Here is an 18,789-nt window from a genome sequence, read left to right on the forward strand (position 1 = left end):
ACGAAAGAGGTAGAAGATTATGTTTCCATTGAAAAGGTAGAAGAATACTTTGTGTATGGGTCATTTGAATTTGTCCATCGTATTTTTGAATTTATCGTTGCCGAATTCTTTTGAATTTAGATACCTCTGTCGTTTCCATTTGAATTTGCAGAACTTAGTGGTTTTCATTTATATATTATTTGTTTATATTTTTTAAGAGACAATTTTATAATTTTATGTGTTTGTATAAATTAAAGGTTATTTTGAGAATAATTGTAAGATTCCACATCGACCAACGGAGAAGAGATGATGTGCCTTACATGTACATGCTCCCTTCTCTATAGCAAGAAACCTTTTGGGAACTCACTGACTTCGAGTTCCATCGGAACTCTGAAGTTAAGCGAGATTGGGTCAGAGCAATCCCAAGATGTGTGACCAACTGGGAAGTTGCTTGTGAGTTCCTAAAAACAAAACCGTGAGAGAATGATAAGCCCAAAACGGACAATATCGTGCTACAACGGAGCCGAGACTTGGATGCGACAATAATAGTGAGTGGGAAAATAACATTTTAATTTTTTAACTTTTTAAGGTGGGTGAGATTATAACGTGGGTGAGAAAATAAGACAATGGGTAGGTCTAGTAGCTCTCTTTTTAATTGAAAAAGCAAATGTACGGTGTATTAAGTATGTGAGGTTTATTCAACAATTTGTACAATGTTAATATAATAAGCCTTAAATAAAATGCACATTAATTATTTTGAATTAAGAATACATCAAGTGATTTTAATCAATATGTAATCTAACATCAAGTTTATTTTAATTTTAACAGATTTTTAATTGGTTCTTAATGAAGGTAACATTTTTAATAGGTTGATTATTTGTTTAGAATACTTAGAGAAAGTCGGGATCAATTTGATAGGACACCAAATGATCGAGCATGGCCTTGCCGACATCGGGTAGTTTATCCTTGAGTCCTCCACCAATCACTCCAACCAACCCCACATGAAACCAAAATAAATTGAAAAAATAAATTGAAAAAATAAAAAAATTCGACATCCAAATCCGAGATTTGGTTGCGGTCACGATCAGTATTCATTTATAAAACTCTATCCACGTTATGTTCCACGTCAACAATACTTTATGCACATCCCCCGCCGCATCAAATCCAACGGAACCAAACACCTCCGGATCCTACTCTCGGGATCTGGGGCACCGAGCACTCTCACTCTTGGCCGTCCAAATTGATCTTGCGGTTAGGAATAAACTTCGATTGTTATTTTATTTTCCAGCGGTAAACTTAAAACACCAGACAGACAAACGTCAGTCACAAGTCGCAATTCCCAACTGCCGCAATAACTCCTCGAACCGCGCCGGACAACCCATTTTCCATTTCGGCTCGTCACATCGCCGGAGAAGATGGAGAAGCCTCTGCTCAGCGGTGAAGGCAGCGGCCTTCGGCGCCCTCGCAGTCCATTCCCCGGCTTCAAACACCGCTCCGATGCCATCACCTCCGGCACTCCCTATCAGAAAGCTGCTGCACTCGTCGATTTGGTCCCTCTCTCCTTCTCTCTCATTTCCCTAAATCCTCATTTTTCGTCTTACTCGTTGCGAAAACAGAGAAATAAATTGCAATATAATCTGCAGGCGGAAGATGGCATTGGGTTACCAGAGCAGATACTGGACCAATCAAACTTTCAGAGCGCCGCTAAGTACTACTTCCTTTACTTCCGATTCAGCTTCCTTTGGGCCCTCCTCTATTTCGCCCTCATCGTACTCAACTTCCTCGAGGTTCGTCTCTGCAATTTTTTTTTTATTTTTCAAAAATATAATTTTTGACTATTTTTTGGTGTCCAATTTTACTATATGGTGCTTGGTGAATTCTTTGCAGAAACCTCTGTGGTGCTATAGGTACACCGACAGTGTGTATACATGTAGTGACAGAGACTACTTCTATCTTGGCCAATTGCCGTACTTGAATTCTCTGGAGTCTCTTATTTATGAGGTATTTTTTGTTTTTTTTAGTCTCATTTCTGTTTCACACTCAACATTCTGTTCAAGTTCATCGTCTACGTCCGATGCAGTTTCGATGTTTTCTTTTAACAATTTCAATTAGTTGCTCCTAGTGTATACCATTGTTGTACTCTGCTAACTTCTGAGCTGATTGACTAAAATTTTAGATTGAATTTTTTTTTTTTTGGTCAAGGTTAGATTGAAACTTTACTAATGAATACTTTGATTGAAGGATAAAATGTTAAGTTTCAGTATTAATTAAGAAATTTAATAACAAAAATGATTAAATCCTTCCTAATATCATGCAAGGACTAATACCTACCTAGTAGGGAAAGATTAATACCAAATAATAGTTTAAACATATTTTAAAAATGGTTGCAATTTAAAAATGGGTACAAATAATAAAAATAGAAATATATGATGCAAAATTTAGAATAAATGTAAATATTATCAAATGTAACGTTTCTAACACTAAATGGATCTATTTGGAAATGGTTAAATAATTTTTAATTAAAAAATTTAAATATGCTGACATGTAAATATTTAATGGCGTGATAAAAACCAAAGGACATTGATAAAAAATTAAAAAGGAATAAGGTTTCAATCAAGGAAATAAAACAATTAGGGATGAGAACCTAATTTCTCCTTAATTTATGGAAGGCGGAGTTCTCCAAAATTTTATGTAGCTCTGCAAAAACTTGCTCGCCACTCACATTCATGCGGTGCTTATGCACGCATACACACACTTCTGCTTTTGTTAAGTATTCATAAATTAATCAGAATAAGTAAATAATCACTATGCGTGGGTAATGTGTAAATTAAACAGATTATCCAAGCATAGTGCAAGTAAATTATCAATAGAGATGCTCACATACACACACAGTGGTATTGTGTTATTGTTGTTACAGGATGATGTTAGAAGATTTGTGGTGTTTACTTGAGCTTGTATGATACATTTTTGAGATTTCACTTTTTTTTGGCCTAATTTCTGTTGTTAATGCATTACACAGCTACTTTTCTTTTTAGAAGTTTAAATTTACCCTTTTCTGTGCAGGGAATAACACTCATTGTACTCATAGTGCACATTTTCTTTCCAATTTCGTATGAAGGGTTCCTCTATTGGAAAAATCCTCTTACCATATTTAAGGTAAGTGCTTTGTTTTGGCCTTATCATTGGCTGTAATATGAAAGGTTCTCTTCCTTATCCTTCATCCGTAGTATTAATAAATCATATTCATCTTGGTCTTCTAGCACTCTTTTTGTGAATCAAAGTGCAGTAGATTTGTTGTTGCAGAGATCCAAATAATCTACATGACTTATTTTTTGTTTCTTGGGGGAGGGGGTGATCAAATCTGGCTATAGTTGGTGCTACCTTCAACCCTGCAGATGTAACCATTATGCAGTCCTTATTATATTGGAATCAGCCATTTAAGCATCATTGTTTCTCCAGTATAATTTCAACCATTAAGCATTTCTGGCCTTAGGCTGTCTGGAAATTTTATTGCTTCTCCTGATGACTGCTTGACGCTTCATAGGGGTTCCAATATAATCCATACAGGAATTTACATGAAAATCAGAAGAGAGTATTTTTTTATGTTTTATCACGTACAGAATCTTCGACATGCCTTTCATATTTGATATTCAAAATCTGTACGGATGGAAATCAGTTATCTTCTAACTAAAGGAAAACTAAGCAAATAACCTTCCACCAGAAAATCCATGAGGAGTTGAGTTGGGCTTTAGTTCCTTTCTGGTGCTGCAGTAGTACAACAGAAGGCGAACTGCTAAAAATGATAGCAGTTCATCCTTTCTAGATGAGTTTAAAATCAGAGTAATTCCTCTTGATTATGTTGTTCTTGAAGTTGGAGGATATATATAGCAATACAAACAATATAAATCGAGTATGGAACCAAATACAATACGTCAAATATGACTGCTATGAATCAGGTAGTCGATAGCCGGCACTCCCTTTTTCATGTCGAATCCCTATGATGACTGCTATGAATCTACTGTCAACAGTTTGCATTTACTCTTTAGAATCAACTATATTAATTACATGAGATTTCTTGTCTGATCTTTAGTCAACATTTCTGCTTCAATTAATATCAGCCAAAGGGATGTGTAGACTATAATATTTCTGTGCATTTGGACTTACGTAACTATTGATATCTTGAGCATTATAAACAGCTTAGGAAAAAAAAGCATTTTTTGTAGAAAACGATTAAAATCAATGTTGAAATTAATATTTGATTTGTCCACCGACTATGAACGCTGAATGCTGTTCTTGTTTTCTTTCTAGTAATGATTTTTTTTTTTTTTTGGATCTTTTTAGGTCACATGCCTACTGATTTTGGTTGCTGATATGCTGGTTTATGCTCTCTATGTGTCTTCGGTGGCCTTTGATTCCCTTCCTTTCAGGATTGCACCATACATCAGAGTTATCTTTTTCATATTGAATTTCAGGTATTGTGTGTAAAATCTAATTCACGCGACACTTGACCGCTTAGACTTTCTTTTGCGACGTTTACCACTTGAACTAAACTTTTGTTACAAGACGCCACCTATCTTGAAGACCATTAGGTTTTCTGTTAATAGATTGTCATGTGTGAATCATGTGACAAATTGCCACCTTAACTTTTTTTTTGTGATGGTTTTCCACATGAACTTCTTATTGTGGCACTTGAAACTTTTCTTTTGCTTCCAAACTACCTTTTCAATCTTATTCAAGCTTTTGGGGGGAAAAATTTATAAACTCATTTTTGTTGTGAAATATGGTGTGGATGCCACACATCAGATTGCATGAAGAAGCAAAGCAACATACAGCCAAAGTGGACTTTGGTGACAGCAATTAGAAGATTTAGCTCGGGTAAGTCTTAGACCATCTCCAACCCTTGGGTTAAAATCTAAAATATTTAACCTAGAAACAATTTTTCTCCTCCAACCCTTGTGGGTTAAATTTTTAGCCCGAGATTACTTAAGAATGAATTTAGGATAATTTTTTTCTTAAAGTAACTTTTTTTTTAAACAAAAATTATGTAGAGTATCCTAATTTAATTTTTTGAACATTTTAACCTAAAAATATTTAGATTCCGCTAAATATTGAAAAATCATTAAACCAACACCATGAAACTCATGGAACACTATGAAAGAATATGAAACACATAAACTAATTTTTTTTTTAATTACTTTAGCCGTTGGATTTAAATTTGGACCGTTAAATTTTTTTTTTTTTTTTTTACCATTGGATTTGATCATATTAGATCTTAGCCGTTGGTTTCAATGAATTTATAAATATAAAACTAAAAAAAATACACATATATGGTGGGCCAGCCCCACTAACCCAAGGGGAATCCTAGGCTAAATTTGCCCCAGAAATGAGTTTTGGGTTTTAACTCATATATGCCCCAAGGGTTAGAGCAACTTAGGGTAAGTTTGGAACCTAAAATTTGAGTTTTACTCCAAGGGTGGGAGTAAGTCTTAGGGGATGAAATAGTAAAATGGTTGAGGACTTTCACTCATGCCATTTATATAGGGAAGCCTTACACTGGTAGGAAATAAATGGCGTGAGTAAAATTCCTCATCCATTTTACTATTTTCATCTCCCTAAGACTTATCCTACCTAAAGCCCTTAATTGGTGCCGCCAATGTCCACTTAGGCAGCATGTTGCTTTGCTTCTTCATGCATTTCTGTGTGTGGCATTCACACCATATTTCACAACAATTTTAGTTATTTTCTTAGTTTTGATAAAAAATCTTGAGGGTTTGAAATTAAATGGGCTTTCAAAATTATTTTTTGATGGCCCATAAGAAGCTATTCCAAATGCCCGATATTACTTGACCAAAACTAAAGTAAAATAAAAAGAATTAGAATATGATTGCTTGAATAGAGTTGGGGGATAATTTGGTAAGGTTTCAGGTGACACTATGTACAAAATAAAAAAAAATCAGGGTGCAGTATTGCACAAAACATTAGTTCAAGTGGCAATCAGTCACAAAATGGTGGTGACGTGCACGTGACATTTTGTTTTTAAACGGAGATCCTCAGTCTTGATGGTGGGCGGTATTTTGTCACAAAAGCTTGTTTGAGGTGGTCAAGTGTCATAGGGGTTAAAAGTTCATGTGGCATTGCTAAAATTTTCCTTTTTTTTTTTTTTTAAGACATTCGTATGAAGTTGCATAACTAAAGATTTTAAGGGCCACATAAGATGCAAATGACATTTATTTTTGTATGTTATTATGTTCTTTTGCTTAAACTTTATATATATGATCCTCATATGGACTCTTGTCCTTCACAAAAAGAGTCAAAACACAGATGCTGAGGAGTGCTGCTTGTACATAATCATATGCATATTCTGATCTTGTTTATGTGGGGAATCTACATTTTCCATTTCCTACCCTTCCACCAAACAATAAAGAAGCGGAGACACAAACTTTCTGGTTTTTAATTAAGGTTTACAGGAACAAATTCCTATGTAGTGACATTTGGTTCTGTTAGACCATTGATGATGCCATATGGATATAATAATTTGTGGAAGCAAACCTCATTATGTATTATTATCTTTTGATGCATGTACTATGTTATTCTTTTTCCCATAATAACTTGAGCTTGCTTGGTTCCATTTTACCTTTACTAATAGGGAATTGCGGTCATGCATGCTCATCCTGGCTGGAATGCTTGGAACGTACTTGAACATCTTGGTTTGTTAACTATCTATTTTTGAGCTCTTATTTGTATCAGTAGGGTATTTATCCTTTTGTTAGTTAGTGATTGTCTTACCTGATAGCTTTATTTATTCTATTTTGCCCCTCTTAAATCTTATTGTGGTTGATAATGGGAGGAGAGTCGCATTTTGGGAACCAATATTTTTTCCCACCTTGTATTGAGATTCTTACAAGTCATTTTTCCTTGGGCTTGTGTCTAGTTGAACAAAGATCATGGTCAGCTCATCCTTCTCCTTTCAGTTGGTAACAGATCAACTGGATCCCTCCTTTGAGCCATTCAAGATAATTTGGATGGCTGGTGTGGCAGCTTAGGTGTTAATTCTCTTGGCTGGTTGATTTTGGAAAACTCTAAATATCTCTGACATCATGTTCTAGAGAAGAAGATCCTTTGCGTGATTATCACCACTTTGGGGTGCGGTGTAAACTGGATGAGGAGAATGCAGACCATATTTCTGCACTGCATGTTCATTAGTCAGATTTGTCTAGGATTGCTGGAGGTGTTCAGTTTGATCTGGCGTTTCCGTAGTTTTTCATGGGTGAAGGCCCTGAAGGGGTTTAGGGTTTAGGAATGGAATGGGACAAAATATCTTTTTAAGACAAAGAGGAGGGTTTGGAGGTCAAATTTGGATAAATTGAACTTTTTGTTTCTTTGTGGGATTTGGCCGTACATTTTAAGGGCCGTTCCCGTCGTGAAATCCTTCTTGATTGGGAGGAGTGTTGTTAGTGTGTTTTATGAAAGCTGTGCTTCAAATGTTTATTTTTTTGCTTCTAGTTTTTTATTTGTTGAAAGATTTTGTTCGTATATTCTAGTTTTTGTTGGTTAATGTTAGACTTTTGTTCATCTTTTTTTTATTTTTTTTATTTTTTTAATTCAATTATTTTTCTCCCTTATCAAAAAAGGAAAGTCTTACGTTTTTCCTTTTACAGTTTGTAAGGCTTGTGTGATGGCACACTTCCACTTTGTTCTGTTTCATTGAATAAAATTATTTAAAATTCCTAGTCTGGTTTTCACCATTAATTTTTTCCATTGCAGGCTCTAGGGCTTTTATTTCTTCTGTTTTCCAGTTGGTTGGCCTATGTCATGTTTGAAGATACCAAGCAGGGAACAGTATTTACTTCGTATGGTATTACATTGTATCAGATGTTTGTTTTATTCACCACATCCAACAATCCAGATGTCTGGATACCTGCCTACAAGTAAGTTTGACCATGAAAATTGACTAGAGAGCTCTTTTTGTTTTTTGCTTTTTGTTTTTATTTACTCTTGTTTTATAATTTCATCCAGAAAGTCAGGTTCCTATTTTTCTACCATAAACTGAATTATTTAATTATTTTAAAGACTTTTCATGTTTTCCCCATAATTTGGGGATTCCATTAGGATTTTAATTTGAGTTGATTTGGCTGTTATGTCTATCTTTGGGGATAGAGAGAAATATACTGGCAAGAAATATTCAAAGAATCCTTGTGTAGGGGAACAAATGAGCAGAACAATAAAAGAGTAAAATGAGAAATTAAAAAAGTATGTCGAGAAAGGAATGCACCAAAGATATGCTGAACGAATGTTAGAATTTTTTATTTTTTGTGGTTATTCGCATGGAATTTTCACATTAAGATGTCTACGAGCATTGGAATTTCCTTTGCTTTTGTTTTAACTTGCGGACATTGTTATTCTTCTTAAAGTTGGCATTAGAACAATTCTTCACATGTGGCCGTTGGTTTTACTATTTAATGAAATTCTATTTTCTTGTTATTTAGGGCTTCACGTTGGTATTCCTTGTTTTTTGTTCTCTACGTGCTGCTGGGAGTTTACTTTGTCACTAACTTGATTCTTGCTGTTGTGTACGATAGCTTCAAAAATCAGGTGTAGTTCTTGTATATACTATCTGCTTTTAACGATCACATGGATGACTGTTGTATTTAATTTTATCTTGTATCCACTAGTTTAACTGCTCCTAGAGTTTACTACACTTAACAGTTTTGTTGTGATTATATTTTGTAATTTTCAGGAAGAATATGAATATACGTGCTTATATGCAATTTGTTCTGTAGCTTGTAAAGCAAGTTTCTGAGATGGACCAGACGAGGAAAGCTATACTAAAGAAAGCCTTCAATTTATTAGACAAGGATGTAAGTAATTGTTTCCCCTCATTGATAAGATCTTACAGAAACTAAGGAGATATGAGTAAGTTGCACGTTTATTCTACTGTTTCTCATCCCTATGCTTAATGACCGCTCAGCTATTGATCTTTGAACAGTGTAGAAAATGTTCCTTTGACTTTTCTTTGAGTTGATGAATCTTGTTTCTATTCTCTTCTTCCCCCCTATGAGTTTTAGATCTGTTGAGCTTTAGGTGTTTCTCCTGTGTACTTGTAGGGCTTTTGCATGTGGGTTATGGAATTTATTTATAAGCCAGAATGATAAAAAATTCACATTAATGGTGGAATATGAACAGGATTGAAAGACGATCCCTGTTCAGAATGCTGATGAAAACTAATAATTGGTGATGATCCTTATTCTTTGGGTTATCTTTCCTTGAACTCTACCAATTGCCATCCTTGTTATTGATTTTCTCTCTTTCACCGATCAGAAAACAGTGTTTATTTCATTTATGACAACTTAGTTGACTTTTTACGTCGAATTGAAGGTAAAATATAATCATCACAAATACAGTACACTTACATGGAAGCTTTTTCTGTATTCTAGTGTGGTTTTTATGTTTGACGTAACTTCTACTTTTAATGTGTTCCATGTTATAAGTGGTCTAAGTGTTCCATCAATTTGTGCTTGACAGAATGTAGGGTATCTCAATAAGGATGAGTGTATTCAACTATTTGAGGAACTAAATAAATACAGGTATCCATGGTCCAACCTCATCTATATTCTGTCAATGTTCCATGTTTTATCTTAAGGTCATTTTAGTCAAATGTGAAAGAGGATACTTTAAGTAGAACAGATACATTGAGAAGTAGTTGATTGAGAATATTACTTTGACGCGTCATTCAGTGTCTTGGATTGGCTTGGATTGGATAACTCCTATATTCTATGAATGTTGAATGAAGAAATGGATGTCAACTTGCATAGTTTGTCCAAGTAGAAAGTAGAATATCCATTAGTCATGAAAAAAAATTTGCCCACCCAGTCCCACCATTTTCTGGGGATTTGAAGGGACAAGTTTCTTTGATGACAATCCATCTTCTAACTTCAACTTAGACAAACTATGGAAGTTAACATCCATTTATTCATTCAACATTCATTGAACCTAGGGAGTTATCCAATTCAAGCTAACGCTAGACACCAAACGAGGCCTGAAGTTTATTTCTGGCCTGGGAATAGCTTGTTGAGATTTTAACATGCATTTGCACTTTTTAAATTTCTTTTAAGTTATCTGCTCTCCATATTTTGAGCCGCTCTTACAAAATCCATGTCGGATCAGTTTTAGTTGTGGGCTCGCCCAGGTCCGTTACACAACAATGTTAAAACAGTTTGCAATAGTTTGGTCCCGTGCCTGTTTTGTATTTGCTTCAGATACCAACTAGTTACTTATTACACTGTGTCAGTGATACATTGTCTTGCAAATGTTTCCATGAGTGAGCCGTATTGTGTGTGTGTGTGTTTAATATTTTGTTGTATTGATCTTGCAAAGCGCGGAGCCTTGTTAGCTTGGGGTCGCCCTTTTTATTGATCTTGCTGATGTTGACCTATGCCTTTGTTTAAATTGTTTTTAGGACTTTGCCAAAAATGACAAGTGAGGAATTTCAGCTGATATTTGATGAGCTGGATGACAGTGGAGACTTCAAGGTAGATTAAATTGCTTGTAGGCATTTATTTAGACTATTTTCAGTATCTTTTATGCAGTATAAATTTGAAATTTTCATATGATTGGTTTAAAATAGCTTTGATGGCCTCTTTCTGATATGTTATTATTATTTTACATTATACCGCCCTTCTTTGATACAAGCTCATGTTAACATCATGTGTGTCTTGCTAGTTTTGCAACTCCATTTTTTGCGAAGTTTCATGTGGTTATTATCATTTGTGGACTCTACGTCCCTGATTTATTTGTTGGATGTTTATTTGTTTCACTGGTAGATCAACTTAGAAGAATTCTTTGATCTTTGCAATGCCATTGCCCTAAAATTCCCGAAGGAGGATACTGTAAGTTGAATTTATTCGGATCCAAAGCACGAGAAAATTGCTTGTTATTATTTTATATGATGGTGAACTGCTCTTATACTGCACTTTTGATGCTTTAAATTTTGGGTGCAGCCCTCTCTGCTTGAAAAGTTCCCTTCAGTCTACCATTCATTGTTCTCCGAAAAGTTGAAGGCCTTCATACGGAGTCCCATATTTGGATACATAATATCCTTCATACTCATACTCAACCTGGCTACTGTTATTGTAGAAACAACGGTATGGCTTGAAATTCAACATAACTTGCACTAGTGCTTTACAGAAATCATAGTTTGTTTACACACACTTGCATGTGTAGTATAATAAATTTAACTTGAAATTTTAAATTGTCAAGTTATAATAGACTAGGTTATAATTGTGTCAACGCAACATGGTCATCTACCTTTCGTGCCAACACCAAATGATTACTGTTCGCACCCATTCGTGTTGTATTCAAGTTGTGGTTAACCCAATACATAGACTGTGTACGGGTTTAAGGGACAGGATCATACTTAATACTAATCTGCTAACTTCTTGTTCTGGAGTTGTTATTGGGTCATATAAAAACTGGCCACCCCTTCGGAGCCACTCTTCTTTAGGGTGCACAAGGCCTCCTAACAAGGGGTTCAAGGCCTCCATCTCAAGGGACATTGTCATTGCCCAAGTTTAATATCTTATGCTTATATGTTGAGTCCCACATCCGCTTTGTACCTGGAAATATAAGATGGAAGGAGCTCATGGCAATACTCTTGGTCGACATTTGGGTGCGCCATCTCAGGGGATGGTGGAACCCCCATCTCCCCCAATCTAAATGTGGTTGGAGAACCTTTTTTAAATGTTCAACTTTTTTATTTGTTCCTTCAGTTTTACTTTTCTTTCTTTTAAATAATTTTGTAGTATACCACGTCCTTATCAAATTTCGCTTTAGATTATTGGTTCTGATAATGATTGGAGTATCATTAATCTTCTACACACTATATAAGAAGGACTTGACTATTTTTTATTTACATCAACTTTGCTTTGACATACATGGGAAATATAATGAATGGTTCTGGTATGAAGCTTGAGAGAAACATTGATGCTTGTGCAGTTGCTCTCTGGTATTGAAAAAGATATTTGAGAACCAAAATTGCATGCCTACGTTTGTTCCTTACGCGTTGATAATATATGCTTTTCAATACAAGAAAACTCTCTTAATTACATTTGTGTGTGATCTGCACCATGCGTCATTATCTAAAAAGGTTTAAATGGAATGTTACGCCACATTCTTGTTAACCATGATTTGAATCATTTGAACATTTGATGCCTCATTATTAATTGCTCTGATTACATATAAGTCAATTATCATGATGCATGCTAATTTGAATTTGGGCGTTCAGCTTGATATAGAAAACAGTACTGGTCAAGAGGTATGGCAAGTGGCGGAGTTTGTTTTTGGTAAGGGCTTGCGACAACAATAATTCTTCTGGTACTGTCTTTATTGGAATAGGAGTTGAATAACGATCCATATAGTTGCCACACAAAATTTACTTCTGGTTTCGAAGATATTTATAGCCAGCTAAATTGTAGGATGTTCTAGAACTTGTGGCTGGAGGTCATTTGCATCCAAAGTTTAGTAAATTCATGTTTTTCAACCAATAAAGTACTTCAATTTCCAATTTCTGTGGCAAATCTACAGAATGTGTAAATTATCTTGTAATTTTTTACGATCATGTGCATTTTCTTTTGGTTCTTCGCTTGGCCAATGGGTGAAGTCAGTTATTGAGAGCTATTTTTGAGGACCTCAGCTTTAACTTGTTCCAATGGTTTGCTTTGTGCCCCACAGGGTGGGTATATGTACTGGAAATGGCTCTGAAAGTCTATTCTTTTGGATTTGAGAACTATTGGAGGGATGGCCAAAATCGCTTTGATTTTGTGGTGACATGGATAATAGGTAACCAGTACGGGACAGCCACATCCCTGTTTCTTCTGATCTAATATTAAACTTCTGTCCTTATCATCAAAATGTTTTCGAAGAAATTGTTCTATAATGTTTTATAATGATATTTGTTATTAAAAATAATTCCAATCATATTAAGCTCTTCCAAGTTCTAAGTATTGGTCAATATACAATTCGACTCTGTTTCCCATGCAAATTATTTTGCATATGCCTCACTGTTGTCATGATTAGTGTGAGTCACTTAATTGTAGGATTGATTAGTTGATGACCAATAGATCACTTACCTATTAGTGCGATTCACTTGAGGCTATGTTTGGTATGCGATTTCTAGTTGTAATTGAATTTGGATTTTATATGTATCTTTCTTAGCATTATTAGATTGTATTGTATTTCAGCGACAAATGGTTATTACTTTTGCAGTTATTGGGGAAACTATAACTTTTGTGGCTCCTGAAGGACTAACTTTTCTTTCAAATGGAGAATGGTAGGGGATGAAATTCTTATACTCCGTGCTATTAGCTTTCTTATATTTCCTCAATGTACCGGTCCTAATGTTTTTCAATGAATTTCTCGTTTTCTTGTTATCAGGATTCGCTACCTTCTCATTGCAAGACTGTTAAGATTGATTAGGCTCCTGATGCATATCCAGCGCTACCGGGCATTTGTTGCTACCTTCTTAGCCCTCATACCGAGTTTGATGCCATACCTTGGAACCATATTCTGTGTCTTGTGTATCTATTGTATACTTGGTGTACAGGTAATACAGTGTTCTCTAAACTTGCGTTTGAAACTTTGTTGATGAAAAGACTTTTGTTAAAATAAAAAGGTGAACAAAAACAGAAAACAAGGTGTCCTCTGGCCAAACTCTAAGATTTTAAAGTAGACACCAAAAGTCAACGAATGAAATCACTGACTACCACAACATTAATCTAAGGCACTCCAGATTTCCAGTTACACCGTTGTTCTTTTGGTTGTACAAAAACTAAAAAGTATAACTGTATAAGTAATTTTTCTTTTTAATTGTATAATATGTGTACCATGAACAAATATGCTTCATATATCACAATTCCAAATAGGCGCTAATGGTGTCTTGTATTGTGATGAAGCGACCAAAACAAATATAACAAAAATTAAACTAAAACCAAAAGGAGAATACAAATTGCCAATCCCAAAAGAGCAAAGAACAAATCTGGAAAAAAGAAGAGAAACCTATGTGCTTATTATTTAATATTCTTGACTCGGCCAAATCCTTGGTGTGTTTGGACGAGGGACTATTCCATGGAAGTTAGGCTAAATTTGTTAGGTATGCACTACAAAAATTAGATGGAGGGACTTGAAAATGTCTAGATGCAATACATTTGAGAGAACTTTTAATAGACACCTTTCAAGCTGTCTTTTTGAAAGTCCTTTGTTTAATATCAAGTGCACTTTCTATACTTTAGTACTAGCTTTGTATTTTTTGAGTAGTTCACTTTAGCCCATGCTTATTCGAGGGACACCTTTCTGAGGCAGACAGTGGTTAATGAATGCATTAGAAATTATATGGCGTGACATCTTCCAAACCCATTGATGATATACTTACATTTCTGAAATTATATTAACTTTCAATCTGTTAGCTAATGTTATATCTGTTTCTAAGAACTTCTTTCCTTTTTAATTTGTAGATATTCGGTGGAATGGTGAATGATGGAAATACCTCTTTGGAAGGATCTGAGCTTTATGAGAATGAGTATCCTTTGTCATTGATGGAACTGTTGACATAAAACCTGAGATATTTAATAGAATATCGAACAGGATGGCTCTTATCTTCTTTAGCAGCCCTTAAGTAGAATATTGATAAAAGATGGCATAGATTCTGTAGAACTCTGGGGAAAATTGCTTGTTAAATGTCAATTCATTGAATTTCTTGACAAAATCAGTTACTTACTTTTCAACTTCAATGACTACCCCAATGGGATGGTAACACTTTTCAATTTGCTAGTCATGGGAAACTGGCAAGTATGGATGAAGGTACGTAAAATTGTCTCAACTTTCTCTTTTCTTTTTAGTAATATTGCATATTATAAAATATGTATCACAAAGAGAGACCAATGGGACCTATCAAACATATCAAAGAGATATAATGTTGGATCGTGTAATATTCATCTTGACAAGAAATTATCTACATGATAAAATATGTATCACAATGGATATAGCTCAGTTAGGTAGATCAACTCGTTTACACGTTCGGCGGTGTTTTTCAGACTTTTTAGTTTTAGGAATGCATAAAGTAATAGCCTACATACATTTGTTATTATACATTCCTGCTCTGTAAGGAATCAATAGGAGCACTTTTTAAGCAATAATATTAATAACCATTTTCAAAGTACATATTGTTGATTAAGTTTTTTGTTGAACCATATGGTTTAGGAGCATCTTAAAAATTAAATCAATTTTGTGTCATATTTTTACCAAATTATAGATGAAATAATTACTATTATGACCCTAATCATATGTTTTACCATTTCAGAGTTATCAGGAATTAACAGGAACTTGGTGGAGCATTATATATTTTGTCAGCTTTTATCTTATAACCATCTTACTGCTATTGAATTTGGTGAGCTACCAAAATGGCACTTCATTGTTTCATCTCTTTTTTGTTTCATGTGTTGTAGACGCACAATACTCTGTTACACGCACCCACTTATTTGAAGAGCACAACAATCATAGTCAGTTATTTTCTATGATGATTAGGGGAACAGGTTGCTATCACCTGACTCAACCCGAAATTTAACTGAGCAGGGTTTTTAGACCAGCGAATTTCCATGCACTTGGCAAAGTAGAGGACTGTAAATTGAAGCCCACATAAGGCCCTCATAAAAAATAAAAAAAATTGTTTGTGATAAACTCAAACCATGGATATAGTCCTATATAATATAAACCCAATCAGTAAGCAAAGGGAAATATCAAGTTCTTTTTCAGTATGTTTCTTTTCTGGATTATAACTAAAGGATTTGAAACTAAGGTGCATATCCGACAACATTATGTTTTAGGGGTACTAGTTTTTCCAGCTACATTCATTTTCATTACATAAGAACTTTGTATATGTATAATAATGTTAAAAGTGTTAAGTTTTTTATTTAATTATGAATAGATTCATAAATGTTCTAAGTTAGTCAAGAAATATGTGATCTTTGGAGTTTCTACGAATCAATGATGTGATCGTGGCGTTTGTACAAAACTTTAATTGGATGATTGAATGAAGTGGTCTGAGACACTGTGCATTGTGCTTAGCATGGGTCTTTTGTGTATCATCATGCATCTCTCAGTTTCCCTAAAGAAATTACAGAATTTAAACTAGGAAGTTTGAGTTTTCGTGTTTTGTTTCCATGTAATTTCAGGTCGTGGCTTTTGTCCTGGAGGCTTTCTTTGCTGAAATGGATCTTGAGTCATCAGAAGAAAGTGAAGAAAATGGGAAGGTCAGTACTTTAAAAATGTTGTGGGGGTTGGGGTTGTTATTATTCATATGATTCTGGTTTCCCTTAATTCCTGCCGTTGGGACTCCTTGTGTAAACTTCTATCAAATTTACATTTTCAAATAAAAACCAATTAATACCACCACTATGTTGCTTAAAATGTCGATGTTTCCCAATATTGTTCATGCATGAAATGGATGATTTGAAAGCTGAAATGGATGATTTGAAAGCTGAAATGGATGATTTGAAAGCTGGTTACTTTGTTTTGATCCAAAAAAACTTTTATGCTCTCTATAAAGTACCAGCAAAAGTAGTTTTTTACATAATTTGGTTTTTGTACGGAATTTTTCGCTAATGTATTCTGAGCATTAAAATACTTTTATCTCATGCCAACCCTGAATTTTTAGGATGAAAAAATGGTTTAGAAACTTAAAGTTTACCTTTCTCCATCGACATCCTTTTGCTTTTTTTGTCCTATTATCATGGGTCATATATAATTGGCATGTAACCACTAACGATTCAGTGCTACTGAATGATTAAGTTGTATCCTGTTTTATTTATTTAGGAAGAGGAAGGAGTAAAAGACCGACGTCGACCCTTGGGGTACGTATTTCAAGAAATTTGTGGATGCGTCAAGTTGGTACCTAAGCCTATTTTTAAAGTGTTATAGATAGTCGAAACTCATATCTTGAGTTTTGTGCAGCTCCAAAACTCGGAGCCAGAGAATTGATGTTCTTCTTCACCATATGCTGAGTTCAGAGCTAACTGAGACACAACCCTCCAATGGAGCATAGAGTTTCCTTCTTTCCATCAAGGTATTTTTTTTTTTTTGTTGGCTTTTTCGTGTTACCGTCAAATTTGTTCCTTCATAAAACAAATGAGAAATTATGACAAAGGTTATCGAAGAGGAAAACACATTTTCATTCTCTTCATACACCTCACCAATACCTAGACCCTATAGGCACACGTTTTCTTCACCCTAAAACACTCAAGTGAACCCTAACCCACCTTGATACTCACAATCTCACTCATTGGTGTAATGGGTGCTAGTAAACCCTAAGCCTCCCTGTAACTCGAAATTCACACATTATTGCTAGGAAGTTTTTCATGAATGGATGCTCAAGTTGTTAACAAGTTCAATGGCGGAAATTGGCAATATAATCTATTTACATTTATGTGCTTGGCAGATTGTCTTTGTGGAGCTAGAAAACGGTGTTGGAAATATCATCGAAGCGAGCTGCCTTTGTCTTACGATCCTCCAACTGGACTAAATTCAAATCATTTTGGAAGTGAGACATTGCTGGATTGGAATACAGAGTTGTTGCTCATGCACTATGTTTTGGCCGTAGAGGTTCGATCAATCAGTGATTTTACCACGCATCTGTTTCTGGTAAATAATTTAGTTCTTTCATTACAATTTTTGCTTCTGGATATGCTTGCCTTTCATCAAATTTGTCGTGTTAATTGATTGTACAAATGTAACCACGAAAAGGTAATCGAGCCTATCAATGGCATCGCCTGTACATTCATATATTTTTAAGACTTGTAAATTGTAATGAGTGAATCAGCCAACGATCCTTGGCGTCTTAACATTTTTATCTTTAACTCGCGGCGCATGCATGTTGTTTAAGGTTTTCTGTAGGACCTTTTGTTCTTAATCGATTTTTTTTTTTTTTTGTTTGGAGTAAAAAATGTACAAGCTCGCAGTTGATTTCACAGTTTGTGTTCATTATTCGCCGTCGTTTTGCTGTCTGGTAACTGTTTTGCCGGATGTCAATGCCAAGGCTTTACCTTGCATGCCACTGGATGATTGGTATTTTCCATTTTCTATAATATTAGTAGAGTGAGGGAAGAGAGTTCGAACCTGTTACAATAATTTAAGGGAGGGGATGTTTCGAACTCAGAATGTGCATGGATGAAAATCTATCACTCTATCCACTATGATGTTGGATTGTTCGTATCTAATAGACCTTTAAGGAAAAAAAAAATTGGAAATAAAATAACAGAAAAAGGATAATCCCATGGTCAATATAGCCATTACCAACTTTATATGCTATAGAGCAAAAGTATCCAATTCAATAAAATTTAAAAGTTAATTTTGTTGGAATTGGTAAAACTCTTTTGATCAAATCAAAAGTAGAATGTATTACATCAGTTGGATGAGCAACATCTTTGATTTTAGGGGGTCATTTGATAATCATATTGTTTTGTTTTTATTCACTTACTGAAATTTAAAAAAAAATTGAAATTTTGTTTGGTAACTAGTTTTAGTTTAAAAAAAAAAAAAAAAACTGATGTCTTGAGATTTCAAAATTTGGCCATGAGTTTTTATTTATTGGTTGTCATTTTTCATTTTTCAAATTTCAAAAAAGTGAATTAAAAACCAAAATCTGAAAATGAAATGGTTATCAAATGACTTCTTGTACAAAATATACACTTGTTGCTCAATAAATCGTAAATCTGCTTTCAAATACATTATAAAGATTTCCTTAATGCCCATGAAAAATATTTCGAG

General features: G+C 34.6%; 1 protein-coding gene across 2 annotated transcripts; it reads left to right on the forward strand.

The window, feature by feature from the left end:
- The first annotated feature begins 1,273 nt into the window (after positions 1-1,273).
- On the forward strand, positions 1,274-17,879 carry LOC137749403 (two pore calcium channel protein 1-like). 2 transcript variants are annotated; one of them, XM_068489496.1, is made up of 24 exons: positions 1,274-1,529; positions 1,623-1,766; positions 1,867-1,980; positions 3,043-3,135; positions 4,321-4,451; positions 6,626-6,686; positions 7,744-7,907; positions 8,466-8,571; positions 8,760-8,837; positions 9,502-9,563; positions 10,436-10,508; positions 10,800-10,865; positions 10,977-11,120; positions 12,260-12,317; positions 12,706-12,813; positions 13,240-13,303; positions 13,408-13,576; positions 14,484-14,548; positions 14,739-14,829; positions 15,329-15,415; positions 16,200-16,277; positions 16,840-16,877; positions 16,978-17,089; positions 17,462-17,879. In XM_068489496.1, exons 1-23 carry the CDS (start codon positions 1,395-1,397, stop codon positions 17,066-17,068), a joined length of 2,220 nt encoding a protein of 739 aa, XP_068345597.1. In that variant the 5' UTR covers positions 1,274-1,394; the 3' UTR covers positions 17,069-17,089; positions 17,462-17,879. The 2 variants fall into 2 exon arrangements, with proteins under 2 accessions (XP_068345597.1, XP_068345598.1); XM_068489497.1 differs by lacking the exons at positions 4,321-4,451; positions 6,626-6,686.
- The last annotated feature ends 910 nt before the right edge of the window (positions 17,880-18,789 follow it).

The sequence above is a fragment of the Pyrus communis genome, chromosome 11, assembly GCF_963583255.1.
Source record: "Pyrus communis chromosome 11, drPyrComm1.1, whole genome shotgun sequence".
NCBI classification, from domain to species: Eukaryota; Viridiplantae; Streptophyta; class Magnoliopsida; order Rosales; family Rosaceae; genus Pyrus; species Pyrus communis.

Bases quoted from the DNA above. Each gene is read 5' to 3' on its own strand.
- LOC137749403 (XM_068489496.1), top strand. From the start codon at position 1,395: ATGGAGAAGCCTCTGCTCAGCGGTGAAGGCAGCGGCCTTCGGCGCCCT. The intron at 12,814-13,239 runs GTAACCAGTACG...TTACTTTTGCAG, and splicing joins TGTGGTGACATGGATAATAG to TTATTGGGGAAACTATAACT. The intron at 16,878-16,977 runs GTACGTATTTCA...AGTTTTGTGCAG, and splicing joins GACCGACGTCGACCCTTGGG to CTCCAAAACTCGGAGCCAGA.